This window comes from Oryza sativa, chromosome 10 (genome assembly GCF_034140825.1).
Source record: "Oryza sativa Japonica Group chromosome 10, ASM3414082v1".
Lineage (NCBI taxonomy): Eukaryota > Viridiplantae > Streptophyta > Magnoliopsida > Poales > Poaceae > Oryza > Oryza sativa.
In genome coordinates this window covers 4896403-4911464 of record NC_089044.1, presented here as the reverse complement: position 1 = coordinate 4911464, position 15062 = coordinate 4896403, and the positions used below count along the sequence as shown (strand labels likewise).

The 15062-nt window shown below is 48.0% G+C and overlaps 1 protein-coding gene, 1 long non-coding RNA gene and 3 other non-coding genes across 9 annotated transcripts; all 5 read right to left on the bottom strand.

Moving 5' to 3' along the window:
* Window positions 1-8961: 8961 nt before the first annotated feature.
* LOC112936720 (small nucleolar RNA Z223) lies at window positions 8962-9055 on the bottom strand. The gene has a single exon (XR_003239144.1). It is a non-coding gene; the product is annotated as a small nucleolar RNA Z223 (small nucleolar RNA).
* Window positions 9024-10740, bottom strand: LOC107279053 (uncharacterized). Of its 5 annotated transcripts, none has more exons than XR_003239108.2 (3): window positions 10378-10740; window positions 9373-9511; window positions 9024-9234 (listed from the first exon to the last, which is right to left on the bottom strand). It is a non-coding gene; the product is annotated as an uncharacterized lncRNA (long non-coding RNA). The 5 variants fall into 5 exon arrangements; XR_010737092.1 differs by having other exon boundaries at window positions 9420-9511; XR_010737091.1 differs by having other exon boundaries at window positions 10396-10740.
* On the bottom strand, window positions 9122-9280 carry LOC112936708 (small nucleolar RNA snoR134). The gene has a single exon (XR_003239132.1). It is a non-coding gene; the product is annotated as a small nucleolar RNA snoR134 (small nucleolar RNA).
* On the bottom strand, window positions 9390-9518 carry LOC112936706 (small nucleolar RNA snoR111). The gene has a single exon (XR_003239130.1). It is a non-coding gene; the product is annotated as a small nucleolar RNA snoR111 (small nucleolar RNA).
* Window positions 10741-13580: 2840 nt separating the features above from the next.
* Window positions 13581-14164, bottom strand: LOC4348182 (uncharacterized). The gene has a single exon (XM_015757828.3). The coding sequence runs from the start codon at window positions 14096-14098 to the stop codon at window positions 13778-13780; it is 321 nt and encodes a 106-aa protein (XP_015613314.1). The 5' UTR covers window positions 14099-14164; the 3' UTR covers window positions 13581-13777.
* Window positions 14165-15062: the final 898 nt, after the last annotated feature.

Below are 15062 nucleotides of genomic sequence, written 5' to 3'. Positions count from 1 at the left end.
GGAGTAAACCTGCTGGTCTTTGGTGCTCTGCCTTCACTCGTTGGCAAACATCGCAGAGTGCGACGAATTCAGCTATTTCTCTCCTCATGCTGACCCACCAAAACTTTTCTTTGAGGTCTTGATACATTTTGGTGCTGCCTGGATGAATGGAGTACTGGGTCTGATGAGCCTCGGTGAGTATCAGATCCTTCAGTTCCTTGTCGTCAGGTACACACAATCTTTCTCCCAACCAGATTGTGCCATGCTCATCTTCGTGAAAATCCCGGGCTTTTCCGACTCTCATGTTCTTTTTCAGCTCTGCTATTTCAGAATCATTTACTTGAGCTGCTCTGACTTGATCCACGAGCGTAGGCCGTGCCTCCAGAGCGGCTACGAACCCATGTTCAACAACTCCCACGTTGAGATGCTCAAACTCCTGCCGCAATTCCTCACACATGCCCTCGATGCATAGGGCAGTGCAGTAACTTTTCCGGCTTAATGCGTCTGCCACCACATTGGCTTTACCCGGGTGGTAGTGAATACTCATGTCATAGTCTTTGATTAGTTCCAACCATCTTCGTTGTCGGAGATTTAGGTCCGGTTGGGTGAAGATGTATTTCAGACTCTTATGGTCCGTATATACTTCGCAGCGGTTGCCAATCAGATAGTGCCTCTAGATCTTCAAAGCATGAACCACTGCTGCCAATTCCAAGTCATGAGTTGGATAATTTCCTTCGTGTGGACGCAACTGCCGCGAGGCATACGCAACCACTCTGCCCTCTTGCATTAGGACACATCCAAGTCCGTGACGGGATGCATCGCAATAGACTTGGAAGTCTTTCATCTGGTCAGGCAGAATCAAAACTAGTGCGGATACTAATTTCTTCTTGAGCTCCTCGAAACTCTTATCGCACTCAGCTGTCCATTTAAACTTCTCATCTTTCTTAAGCAACTGAGTCATGGGTCGGGCGATTCTGGAGAAGTTTTCGATGAATCGGCGGTAATAACCTGCCAGTCCTAGAAAACTTCGAATCTGTGACACGGTCTTCGGTGGGGTCCACTTGGTGACTGACTCTACGTTCGATGGGTCGACTGCCACACCCTGAGCTGTAATGACATGACCCAGAAATTTGACTTCCGTCATCCAGAAGTCACACTTGCTGAACTTGGCGTATAGCTGGTGCTCCTTCAACTTCTCGAGTACCAGACGGAGATGTTGTTCATGCTCTTCTTCGGACTTTGAATAGATAAGAATGTCGTCGATGAACACCACAACAAACTTGTCCAGAAATTCCATGAACACTTTGTTCATCAGATTCATGAAGAATGCGGGTGCGTTGGTAAGTCCGAAGGACATAACCGTGCACTCATATAGCCCGTACCGAGTGGTGAAGGCCGTCTTCGGAATATCCTCTTCCCGAATTCTCAACTGGTGGTAGCCTGATCGCAGGTCTATCTTAGAAAACACTTTAGCTCCTTTCAGTTGATCAAATAAATCGTCGATTCGCGGCAAGGGATATTTGTTCTTGATTGTGACCTCGTTGAGTGCACGATAATCAACGCACATCCTCTTCGTCTTATCCTTTTTCTCCACAAAAATGACCGGAGCACCCCACGGTGAAGTACTTGGTCGAATGTACCCTTTCTGCAGCTGCTCATCAACCTGCTTCTTGACCTCGGCTAATTCGTTGGCCGCCATTCTGTACGGTCTCTTGTAAATTGGAGCGGTTCCCGGTGCCAAGTCAATCCGGAATTCAATCTCTCTCTTGGGTGGCATGGTAGTGAGGTCTTCGGGGAACACTTCTGGGTACTCGGAGACTATGGGTATGTCTTCCAATTTCCTCAAATTCTTCTCCACGGTGTCCACTGGGATTTCCGCTTCAATCTGATTCAAGGAGACTCCTTGCTTTGGTGAGTCTGGTGATTTGTACACTACCGTTTTCCCCTTCTCGTTGGTCAAGGTGACTGTGCGATTCGCACAATCGATGACTCCCTTGAACTTGGTCAGCCAATCCATCCCAAGAATGACATCTAGATCTTTGGATTCGAGAAGAATGAGGTTGGCTAGAAATGGTGATCTTTGAATTTCTATTGTTATAGAAGGGCTGAATTGAACCGAAGTGGAGCTATTCCCTGGGGTATGAACCCGCATCGGTGTGCTAAGTTTCTCTCTTATTAACCCATGCATCCCGACAAATTTCTTTGAAATGAAAGAATGCGTCGCACCAGAATCAAAAAGTACTATTGCAGGGATCGAGTTAACAGGGAACGTACCCAGTACGACCTCTGGTGCTGCTTGTGCCTCCTCCGCAGATGCGTGGTTGACACGAGCCTGGATAAACCTTGGCCCGGCACGCCTAGGCTTCGGGCATTTGTCAGCGAAGTGGCCAAGCTCGCCACAGTTGAAGCAGGACCCTGGTTTTGCCCCAGTCTCCTTCTTAGCTTGCGCGGACGGGCCTGACTGTGCCGGTGCCATTGGTGGGCGTGGAGCTGCACCGCGGTTGGATTGACCTCCATGGTGGTTCTGACTGCCACTAGAGCCCTGGGGAAAGTTGCTAGGATTGAACGGGCGGTACTGGCGGACGATCATGGTGGTAGGTCCACCCTGCTGTCCGGGAGTGAAGCGCGGCCTCTGGTGACTTCCCTGAGGTGCCCTGAACTGTGTGGCCTTCCTCTTCCTATCCATCTTGTTGCGTTGATCCTCCTGACGAATTGCCTTGTCGACTAGCCTCTCAAAGTCGGCGTAGTCCCCAGATATCAGTTGGTTGGTCAGCTCGTCATCCAGACCCGCCATGAACTTCTCCTGCTTCTCGGCGTCGGTACGGACATCCTCTGGTGCATATCGCGTGAGGCGATTGAACTCGTGGAGGTACTCTGTCACAGTCCTGTTGCCCTGATGGAGTGCGCGAAATTCCCTCTTCTTTTGTGCCACGACCCCATCTGGCACCTGTGCCTTCCTGAAGCTACGGCAGAACTCTGCCCATGTGACTTCAGTACCCGGTGGGCGGGTGGCCATGTGGTTGTCCCACCAAGCCGACGCAGGACCTTGAAGCTGGTGTGTGGCAAAAGCGACCTTCTCCTGATCATTGCACTGCAGGAGATTCAGCTTCTTCTCTATTGCATGGAGCCAGTCATTCGCCTCCATAGGGTTGGTGGTGCTGGAGAAGGTGGGTGGCCTGACACGTAAGAACTCAGGCAACTTGGACTGAGGGGGAGGGGGACCAAAGTGCTGGTGCTGCTGTTCGACGTGCTGCATCATCCTCTGGTGCATCTGCTGGTGCTGCTGCTGCATCTGCTGCATCATGGCTGCCATCATCTGAGTCTGATGTGCCATAACTTGGGCAAGGGTCGGATTCTCGGGAAGTGGTGGCGGACCATTGCCAGAATCGCTGTGGGGGTGCGCCCCATCAGTGCGCTCTTCGCCGTTGCTGCCCTCGCCTGTTGCGCGGCTACCATTCCTGGTGTAGACCATCTGGAGGGAAAAGCAGACGGGGAAAAGAAGAAAAACAGATGCTCAGAAACTAAGCTTTATTACATAAGAAATTAACTGCAATTGTTCTGATCTGAATTAAAACACTTAAAAAGCAAGCAAAAATCCTTATTAAGACAGCCATATCATAGGCACATGATATCGACCGTCGACTGACCCCAAACAAACAACCTAAACACACAAACTAACAAGCAGAAGCTAGACAGTCGATAAACTAATGGGAAAAAACGAGCCTAATGCTCGGAACGGCTTCTGCGGTCGGTGGAGTCGAAGGCGTCCTCCTGCTCGTCACCAGGTCCCTCTGAGCGACTCCTGGAGCCTGGCAGATAAGTCTCGCTGCTGCCTGACTCTGAGCCACTGGAGCTGCTGCTGCTGAGATCGCGGCTGCCACTGGGAGTAGCAGACAACCAACCTCCGGTGCCACTGGCTGGACCTCTGGCGGCTGATGCTGGAGCGAAGGAGAGAGCGGACGCGGGAGCTGGAGCTGGAGCTGCAGGAACTGTGGGTGGAACTGGAGGTGCTGCGGGAGCTGCTGATGGAGGTGGGTTCCTGGGCGCAAGCTGGATGCGCACGGGTGCCGTCGTAGTCTTGCGGGGCGTAGTGCGGATCCAGACTCCTCCTGGCGCGGGAAGACCCTTTAACTGGGCGTTCTCCCTCTTCAGGCGCGTTATCTCGTCCTTCAGAGCGACGATCCTCATGAGCTTCCCATCGTTCAAGGCCTTGGTCGCCTTGTGCAGGTCCGAGTGCATCCTGTCCAATCCCCTCATCACAGCACACATGTGACCAAAGGTGGTGTCGTTCTCGCCAGCTGTCGGACGGAAGGAACTGACATCATCATTGCTGGCTCGACGAGGGTGAAACCGGTATGCCGTGTCGTGGAAGATGTAGTTGTGGCGCTCTCGTAGTCTGGCCATCATCAGGTATGCTGCCTCCTGACAGGCGTGATCTGCTGTGCCTCCAGCTGCCTCGACCACCATGTTAGCTAGGCAAGTACCCACGTAGCCGTGGACCTCCAAGCGAACACGGTGAGGAAGCTCGCCACTGAGCGGTGGAATCGTCGTGTACTCTGGCGCGTTGGGGTAGCCTACCACCAGTGTCATGCGTGCCAACTCTGCCACAAAGTCGATCATGCCTTCTCCGCGGTGGTTGGGTGGGTGACCGGCCATCTAGAGAAGACAAAAGGAGTAGGATCAATGCATGCTCAAATCCAAATTTAAACAAAGCAATAAAGACTCAAATAAGGGAATCGAATAAGAGCGAAATTTTATGCATAGATCATTTTGCATGAGAGCGAATAAATAAGACAGACTCACATAACGATAAAATAATGAGAAATTAGATACATACTAATGATAACAAATAAAGCATAAATACCTTGCAACCCATGTTCCTGAGCTAAGACCTAATGCATTTCGCCCATCAAATCCCAACCGACTGACGAATAAATCCCAATAGTTTTACTAAAACCCTGGACTGACTTGTTTTGAAAAATCTCACTTAAACGAGCGACCAAGATTTTTCCCAAGAACCACAAGAACAGATCCCAATTTTCCCGGAATAAATCCAATTGCAAAGAACATATGCAATGAGAAAGGATTCAGAGGGCTCTTAGGTTTTTTTTTCCGTTTGGCTTGTCCTACGGTCAAGGTCGGCTCTGATACCAACTTGTCACGCCCAGAAATTCCCGAATAGAATTTCAAGCAGAATGTGTATTAAAATCCCCGTCCAGGACCGGCCGGGGTACACAAACGACAATGTTGACATCCAGATCCACGTCTTACAAACATCATAAAAGTCTTACATAAATGCAGCGGAAGAAAAGAAAGACAACAGGAGCTAAGCCTTGACTAAACTGCAGCGGGAACACCACTCCACAGGCATCCTCGACGGCACGGACGAAGCCTACTCCTCGGAGAAACCTTCATCTGACCCGAACTCGAACTCTGGGGTTGGGAAAAGTAGAGCAAGACTGAGTACTACCCACTGTACTCAGCAAGTCATACCGGAATAGAGGTATGATGCAGGGAATCATCAAAGAAGAGCTAAAGTGGTTCACTTGCATAAAGCGAGCATTTATAAACAGAAATTGAAAGATTTAAACAGTTGTAATAATGAATTAATATTAATCATCCGCTGTCCAACGTTAACCCACGTTGCGACAGGCCCAACCATCCACTAAGCTATCCAAATTAAAAGATTACACTAAGATGAGACTAATCACGGTGAATCTGGTTGACCGCCCATAACCGCGGGCACGGCTATTCGAATAGTTTTACTCTGATCAGAGGTGTACAACTGTACCCACAAGACACAGCCCCACGACACGTTTCCGTGCGCCGACATGCCACCACGACATACCGGAAAGAGGCCGTGACAGGACCCTTCGCATAACCCCCTCTAGCCAAGCACACCACACCTCAGGTTTCACCCCCGTCCCCAGCGGGCAACGGGCAGTCCCCTCTCGTGCCTAGGTGAATCCGGAAGCGACAGAGGCCGTCGCAGGGCCCGCCCCGCTCCATCACGCCCACCCTTGCCTGGATGCGTCGACTAGAGGAAGCTACACTACAAGCCCAGCCATTGCCCACGCTGGCTTGTGGTAAGTAGGATAAGTTCTTCCAGGGCATCCCGCGAACCGGTCCTTAACTGCCATGGGTGCGACCAGCAAAACCATGCACCCACAGCCCACTATGTGATTCATTTTATTTAACCAACACCAGAGCGGTGGTACTAATCCAACATTATCATTAGAACCAACAGTCTAGACATTAATATGATTTTCCCCCATGTGAACTAGTTGAACTAAGCATGGCTAAGCAATTCCTAGTCCAAACTCTAATCATGTTATAACCCCAAGCTAACAAAGGAGCATGGTATCCAAAAAGCATGGCTGTAACAATAGGTAACCATCCCATAGTAATGTTATAAAACAGTGCAATATTTGAAAGAAAACAATAGGGCATTTGCAATATAGGATTAACATGTTCAAGTGACAAGCATGACTTGCCTTGCTCTGCTGCTGGAGGAACCTCGGCGACTATCTCGAAGTACACCGGAGCGTCAGAGGAATCGGAATCTAGCGACATACAAAGCAAACATTGCAAACAGGCTATAAGACTACTAAAACAGGGAACAAAACCATTTTTAATGGATTCTACACATTTTTCTTGATTTACTGAGACTTGAATGGGCTTAAACGGAGCTCGGATGAATTAGTTATGAATTTTAGAATATTCACTGTCTTTATTACTATAAAAGAAAAACCTTAAATCATTTATTGCGCAATATATTCCAGGGCTGACGTCATCAAGGCGGGGCGCGGCGCCGACATGCGGGGCCCACCGGTCAGCGGCCCGGGAGAGAGAGGAAGGGGCGGCGGCACGCGGGACCCACTGGTCAGCGACTCAAGGGTGGCCGGTCTACCGTGGACCGGGACCACGCGGGTGATCCACCGCCGATATACGGGATCGACGGCCCGGATCGGCCCGGGGCCGATCGGACGGTGCGGCGGCGGCCAGGCTAGGCTCGGCTCGGCACAAAGCCGGCCGACCGGTCACGGCGACGGCGCGCGCACGCGCACGCGCGTTGCCGACGACGGCAACGCCGGCGGAGACGGCGGCGCAAGGCGGCGCCGAAGGGCGGTGATGCTAAAGCGACGACTAACGGGCGGCGGCGCTAAAGCGGCGGCTAGGAGGGAGAGGGAGGGGAAAAGAGGGGAGGGGGTGCCTCACCGAGGGTGCCCGGCGCGGAGGAAGATGATGGCGAACGGTGACGGCAAGCCACGGGAGGACGACGTCGGCGGGCGGACGAGCTTCGGGGTGCCCTAAGGAAGGAGAAGAGAGGGATTAGAGAGAGGGAGATGGACCACGGCGATCGGAAACCATGGCCGAAGGCGGCGGTTGCGGGCGCGGCGGCGCGGCGGGAGCGGCGGGAGGTGGGGGAAGGACCCGACAGGTGGGCCCCACCTGTCGGCGACCCCGAGAGAGGAGGGCGGCGGGCGGCCTGGCTGGGCCTCGGCCTGCGGCCGGCCCAGCAGAGAGGAGGGGGAGGAAAGGAGAAATGGGCCGACGGCCCATTTGACAAAAAGGAGGAAAAAGAGAGGAAAAAGAAAAAGAAAAAGGAAAAAGGATTTTCCCAGGAATTAAAAGTATTGCTTGCTCAATTTTAATTGGTTAAAATTATTTCTAGAGCTCTGAAAATTCCACTAAAAATCCTGTTAATGAATTTCGACATGTAGAACTCAAGAAAAATTCCACATGTCAAATCCGATTATTATTTGCATTACTTTCTTAGGGTTTTCTCTTGATTTGCACCGGTATTTTCTTAGGGTCATTTATAAAAATTACAATTTTGGCTTGGGAGGAAAACTTCGGGGTGTGACAGCCCACGTGTCCGTGGGTCCCACCTTTTTTTTTGTGAATGATAAATAGGGCCTACACATATTTTTTTAATTCTAATGCCACCTAAGTGCCACCTCAACACCACATGGAACGAAGACTCGGTCAATATTGCCACGTAAGCACCACGTCGGCAAAACCACCCTCCAAAACCACCGAGGAAATCAAATTGTACCGGTTTTAATAGTTGACGGTGGATATATCCAGTAATATTGTGGTTCAAGGATATGAATTAAATTCGACCGCTAGTTAAGGGAGTCAATGTGAACTTATTCAAAAAGATTTTATGAAGGATAAAGTACACCGAAGGTCCCTCAACTTGTCATCAAGTTACAAAATCGTCCCCAACCGTAAAACCAGATATATGATATTCCCTTAACTAATTAAAACCGGTCACAATAGATCCTTGGGTGGATTTGACCCCGGTTTTGTCCTACGTGGAGGCTGAGTCAGCGTGGGACCCATGTGAGACCCACATGTCAGAATGCCACGTCAGCACACATTCTCCCTTTCCCCTCTTCTCTCTCTTCCTCTCTCATTTTTCCCTGGGCGTCGCTGGATGCCGCCGCCGCTCCGCTCCACTCCACCGGCCGCTCGAGTCGCGATCGTACGTCTGGCCGCTTGCGACGACGATGGGGTCGCGCATTAGATCGAGAGAGATTGGGCACCGGAAATCCGACGGCGGTGCCGGGGGCTCGATTTCTTGTATCAGCGACAGCACGCTCGCGTTCAGCGCCTGCACCGCCTCCGGTGCCGGCGAGCACCGCCAGCACTGGCGCGACACGAGGGAGAGGACGTCGAGCATGTCGTCGGCGAGGCCAAGGCGCCCAGCTCGACGACCGGCAAGAGGTCGAGCAGCGTGGCCAGGTCGTGGTTGAGCTCCCGCAGCTCCGCCTCCATCTCGTCCGACTCCAGCAGCAGCCACATCCGGCTTCGCACCGAGCAATCGGCGACGATGGCGTTGAACCGCTGCAGCACCAGGAGCACCTCCCGCAGGCATAGCGACGCCAACCGCGGCAACTCCCGGCGGCGCCGCACAGCCTCGATATCTATATCAGCTCCCCGGCGGCGCCGCACACTCATAATGCAAAAGAAAACATTCAGTTCAGATCTATATCAGCTTTATCTGTCATGAATTCTCAGAAGCAGAACTGGCATGGTAAGCTGAAAGTTTGTATCATCATTGCCAAACCGCCAAATCTAACAAAGTAAATCCAATGAACGAAAACACGAATATTTTAGAGGAAATATGATAGCTGAATGTATCCATTACGCTGACACAGACACAATCACGAGCTCAAAGCATCATGACCTGCAACACTGAATGGCATGGTGGATCTAGCACAGTCATTGCCTCATTGGGGCTTCATTCTTCAAAGGATTCCAGTCCGACAAGCCCGGGGTTAGCACGGTGCATGAACAGAACAGATATAAACAGAGGAGTGAGATTTTTTTAAAACAGGGTACAAGAAAAGAAACTAGTCTGCATCAAGAAAAAATTGTACGCACCCCGCAAAAAGAAAAAATTGTACGCAAGCAACAATCGTATTGCTTACTCGAGCCATGGCAACAGAAACGATTTCTTGACGCGTCGATCTATCCCCTTCTTGCAAAGATGGTGACACCATGGAGATATTGGTTCCCCAACCTTAACAGGAGCAAGAGAGGACGATTCAAAACACAGGAAAAAAAAACATAATACCATATACCATCGATCCATGAAAACCAAAACGGAATTGCTGTATATCTGTCGACAGTTAAAAATCTGTCGATTTCTTCACCGTATGATTTACTTTGAGATTTGTGCGCGTGCCTTCGAGTGAAAAAAAAAATGCCGCTAGAGCAGGGAATCAACCACATGATGTCGGGATAACATGACGTGCATCGTACCAACTGTGCAAGAAGCGACTGATTACTTTGCTGCTATACCTAACGTTTTTAAAACTTTCACCGCAGTTTCATAGTTAAGTACACTACATTTACAGTGTAATTTTTAATAGATACAGGTGTAATTTTTGTTTTACATGGATGGTAATTTTTTTACTCATGGTTGTTTTGTTGTACTGTAGTTAACCTAATTGTTTGAGGTGTGATTTGATATTTTCGGACTATATATATGCCGTCATATTTTTCATAAAAAAATAATCGGTACGTATTTACATCGTAAATCTTCAAAATTACATATGTAATTTTAATATATTTACGCTGTAAGTTTTAAAATTACATATGTAATTTTAATATATTTATAGCGTAAGTTTCAAAATTACATATGTAACCCCAAAAATTACATGCGTAAGTTGATGTAAGTTGCTTGTTTTTCCTTTTCTTTTTAGCAGCATCACTGACGTGATTAATGTCCAGTGACTGACGTACATTGATACGTTTTCATTTGAGCAGCACATGGTGATGGCTTGAAAATTCGACTGATTTTCTAAAGAAAATCTGTCGAATGATTGTTAGACAGTCCCAAAAAAGAATCAAATTGAACATAGAAGGGAACATGAAAACACAGACCAGAAAGGAAAGATAAACCTGCGGGCTGCGGCAACTCCTCGGCGGCGCCCCGCAGGTCATCCAACGCGGCCGCCAGTAGCTTCGACCGCCTCGAGATGGACGCGAACAAGGCGCGCAGGAACGGCGCGGGTGTGTCGACGGCGGACAGGTCGCGTGCCAGGCGGTGCAGCGACCGGAGCAGCTCCCCGTCGGACGACCGCTCGCTCGCCTGCCACCGCCGCTCCGCTCCGCCGCCCGCCCGCTCGCTGCAGCTCTCGTCCGCTGCGCGCTCGCGGCCGCCGACGCCCTCCTCTCCCGTCGGCGTTCTCCCCGCCCGCTGACCAGCAGTGGTGAGAGAGAGAACGAAGGGAGAGAAAAAGGGATAGAGAGGGGGCTGTCGTGGACGCCCTGACTTGTGGGACCCACGCTGATTAAGCCGCCACATCAGATAAAACCAAAACCAGGGTCAAAGCCACCTAAAAATTTAAAGTGAATGGTATTATAAGTTGAGGGATGTCATATATCTGGTTTTGTGGTTAAGAGATGATTTTGTAACTCGATGACAAGTTGAGGGACCTTCGGTGTACTTTTTCCTTTTATGAAGCAATAAAAACCCAATACTGGACTTGAGATCACCGCCTCCAGCGGCAAATGGGATATCTTGGCTTCTTAATATCCTGGATGAAGAGCCTGTTTGGTTGGAGCCATGAGCACCCTGCCTTAGAAATTTGTATGCGTGAATATATAGCATCCGAGAAGGCAACCAATGTTGCCTGGTCAGGCAGCCTGAAATTAAACCAGCCTAAAAATATGCTATTTTCGCAGATGGGTATCTTAAAGCGGGGCCTGCTAGCTGGCATGTGTGTGCCAGCAGCGAGCACATCTCCTTCCCTTCCCTCTCTATAACTACTCTATATTAGTTAACACTTAACACTAATGATGGGTAATTATGGAAGATTCTTAAGAATTTTTTACTAACAGATTGAAATTTTTTTAAGTCAGATTTGAAAACTTTTGATTTAAGATTTAAATTTTAAAGTCAAATTTTGAAAACTTTTGACTCGGATTTGAAAACTTTCGACTCAAGATTTGAAAACTGTTAACTCAGATTCGAAAACTTTCAACTCGAGATTCGAAAACTTTCAAGTCCAGATTTGAAAAAATAGAAAACTTTCAACTTGAGATTTGAAAATTTTCAACTCGAGATTTAAAAACTTTCAACTCGAGATTCGAAAACTTTCAAGTCCAGATTTGAAATATTTAAAAACTTTCAACTCAGATTTGAAAACTTTCAACTCAGATTCGAAAACTTTCAAGTACAGATTTAAATTTTTTTTGAAACTTTCAACTTGAGATTTGAAAACTTTCAACTTGAATTTTGAAAATTTTCAACTCGAGATTTAAAAACTTTCAAGTCCAGATTTGAAAAAAGGAAAAGGAAAAAAATTAAAGAAAAAAAGAGAAAGTGAAAAAAGAAAAGAGAAGAAACAGCGCGAAAAAAAGATTCGGGCGCGCGCGTGCTGGGCTGTGTAGGCCGGGCGTGCGCGCGAATTAGGATTCTCGCTTAAAGCGTACATCTATAAAAATAGATTTTCACAAACAATCCTTAACTAAACATCACCCAAATCCTTTTATTTACCGATGTTATTTAGTTTAATAGTATAGTCAACTACTATCTACAAATCATCTATATCCAATGTAATAGCCAATTCATACAATAGTTGCTTAATATACTATTAATACCTGGTCCCACCTGTCATACACACATTACGTCTTGGAGTCCGTGCTACAGCTAGCTATAAATCTATAGTCCGCTGCTCTTCTCTCTTTTTCTTTATCTCTTTAAAAATATGTTTATAGCTGGCTTATAGCCTGCTAATGTACCTGCTCTTAGCTCGCCTGTGACTAAGGGGGTGTTTGGATCCAGGGACTAAACTTTAGTCCCTGTCATATCGGATGAATTTGGAGTATTAAACATAAACTACTTATAAAACTAATTACATAGATGAGAGCTAATTCGCGTGACAAATTTTTTAAGACTAATTAATCCATAATTAGCACATGTTTATTGTAGCATCACATAAGCTAATCATGGATTAATTAGGCTCAATAGATTTGTCTCGCGAATTAGTCCAGGGTTATAGTATGGGTTTTATTAATAGTCTATACTTAATATTTATAATTAGTATCCAAACATCTGATGTGATATCCCATCTAAACAGGTCTAGATAGAGCGGGCGTTGAAAAAAAATGATTTTTTATAGTGACAGAAGTGGGAGTTTTACCCGACGCGTGGCGGTGGAGCCGTGGAGGTGGGAGCTTCACCTGATGGCCGCGTCATTTGCAGTCGACACGACGACGGAGGTGGGGCTTCGCACTGCACCATGCGGTGGTGGAGGCAGGAGCTACACACAACAATGTCCGCAACTTTACCCTACGGCGGGCGGCATCAAGAGCATCACTCTGCCGTTTTTTTTGACAAATTGACCCTTTGTAAAAACTTATTTCAAATCTAACCCCTGCCAAAAACTTCAACCAAAAATAGACTGTCGGCTCAGCGCCAAGCGCATTGGCGCTGAGGTTGGCCGTCTCAGCGCCAACGGGATTAGGCAAAATGGCGCTGAGATACCTAGGACCAAGTCACATCTCAGGTCCCTAGGTCCAGCGCCGATGCGGCTGGCGCTGAGGTAGCTTCCACGTCAGCTGGGGGATTGGCCCGGCCACCACGGTGGCACGATATCAGCGCCAGCCCCGTTGGCGCTGACATGGCCAACCTTAGCGCCAATGCGCTTGGCGCTGAGCCGACAGCCTATTTTTGGTTGAAGTTTTTGGCAGGGGTTAGTTTCGAAATAAGTTTTTGAAAAGGGTCAATTTGTCAAAAAAAAAAAACGGCATCACTCTGCGGCTGCTTCATCCACTAGCTTTCCAGTTCTAGAGGGGTTGTGAGTTATCTTCAATCGTTGCCTGGGTATTTAAATTGGATTTGGAAAAGCAAATATAATACACCATGAAGGTTAAGGTCTGTGGTTAGCTCCTTTTAACTGATCGATTGAGGCTCTCTTTTGTACAACTGATCCAAGATTATTTGTAGCTGGCTATTTCTAGCCCCATAAATTCTTGATCTAGATCTACGATTTCGTCGATAACATTTGGATAAATCATTATTTTTTAAATAAAATTTAAAATTCTAAACCACTATAATTAAATAATACAAATTTAGAATATATCGTGAATATGAGATCCGGAGCCGACCATAATAATAATATATAGGACAATGAGCAGTATACATCAGGTTGGGATTGATTGCTTCAACAAAATCATCTAGAAAAAAAACATAGGATGCAGTAACAAACAGAGTAACATAACTTGGAGGCAGTAGGCATCTAATTAAGTTGGATATAGCGTAGCAGATTTGGTTATATCAGGCGTGCTTGCTGCACCTGAGGTTTCTCATGCAGGGGAGGTCCATGTCGGCGATCTTGAGGGCCTTGGGCACGTCGCAGCGGCGCCCGGGGATGCATTTCACCTCCGCCTCCCGCTTCACCTGGCACAGGCACCAGTGGTTCTTCACCACCCCGCAGCAGCCTTCCCTGATCCCGCGCCTCAGGCAGTTGGTGAAGTAGGTCGTCTGCGTCGCGCAGTCCTCCTCCGGCTCCGCCGCGTAGTTCGCCGCCGCCGCCGCCGCCATCATCAACACCGACATCACCACCACGGCCATCTTCCTCCTCATGGCCGACTCCATGGAGCTACACAGATCAAGATTTCAGCTACAGCTTATAGGCGTTTGTGGCTCACTGATTGATTGATCGATTAATTCGGAGTTTGTGTACACGTTTTATAGGCGGCTATGAGATGATCTGCTTGGAGAGACCGGATCGGAGACCGGCTAAATTATACAAGAGGATACAGAAGACCCATGTTCCAAGCGTTGTCATCTTCCTCGCGTTTTTTTTAACTCGGCGGTGTCAGACTGTCAGGCTTGATAAGAACAATATTGCCACACTACCCCTACTCGTGTACATAGCGTACCGCATGTGTTAGTTTGCAACGGGAAACTTCACGTGGTCTCGGTCGGGGATGCTGGGGGTCTAATCGTGCAAGTTGGGTTAACTCTGCTCGCTAGCTAGCTAGCTATAGCTCAACCCAGTTGCCGTTTCTGATTAGATTAGTGCCAAGTTCGTTATTATATTAGTAATAATCACCGGGTTAACTGGCCTTGGATGCGACCGCCACCCTGAGCTTGCCGTCCAGCAAATGCCTCTCTGTGTCCTCCCGCAGCTTCGCTGAACCATGCATGCATGGGTCAGGACACCGATTCTAATCGTTCGAGGGGAATACGAAGAGCTATGATTTTTCTAACATAATAAGATAAATTAACATGTGATTTGTAACTTGGGAAACATTCACAACCATACAAGTTCAATTTCGATCGCAACAAGTTGTAGAAAAAAAATAAACTCTAATTATACGTGCACTCGCCCTGTTTTTTTTTTTCAACACGTAGAAGTTAATAAATGTGAACTTGCTCATATTTATGAGGGTGACATATCATATCACGTATTAATCTATGTTATCAAAATTTTCTAACTTTATAGGAGAGTTTTTCGTGGATGCAAAATAGGAGAGTTTTGCGTGGATGCATTGTACCCAGCCAGCAGTCCAGCACAAGCACTTCAAGGGAGACCACCTCAGTGTCACATAGAGCG

Coding starts and splice junctions, on each gene's coding strand:
- LOC4348182 (XM_015757828.3), bottom strand. CDS start 14,098: ATGGAGTCGGCCATGAGGAGGAAGATGGCCGTGGTGGTGATGTCGGTG.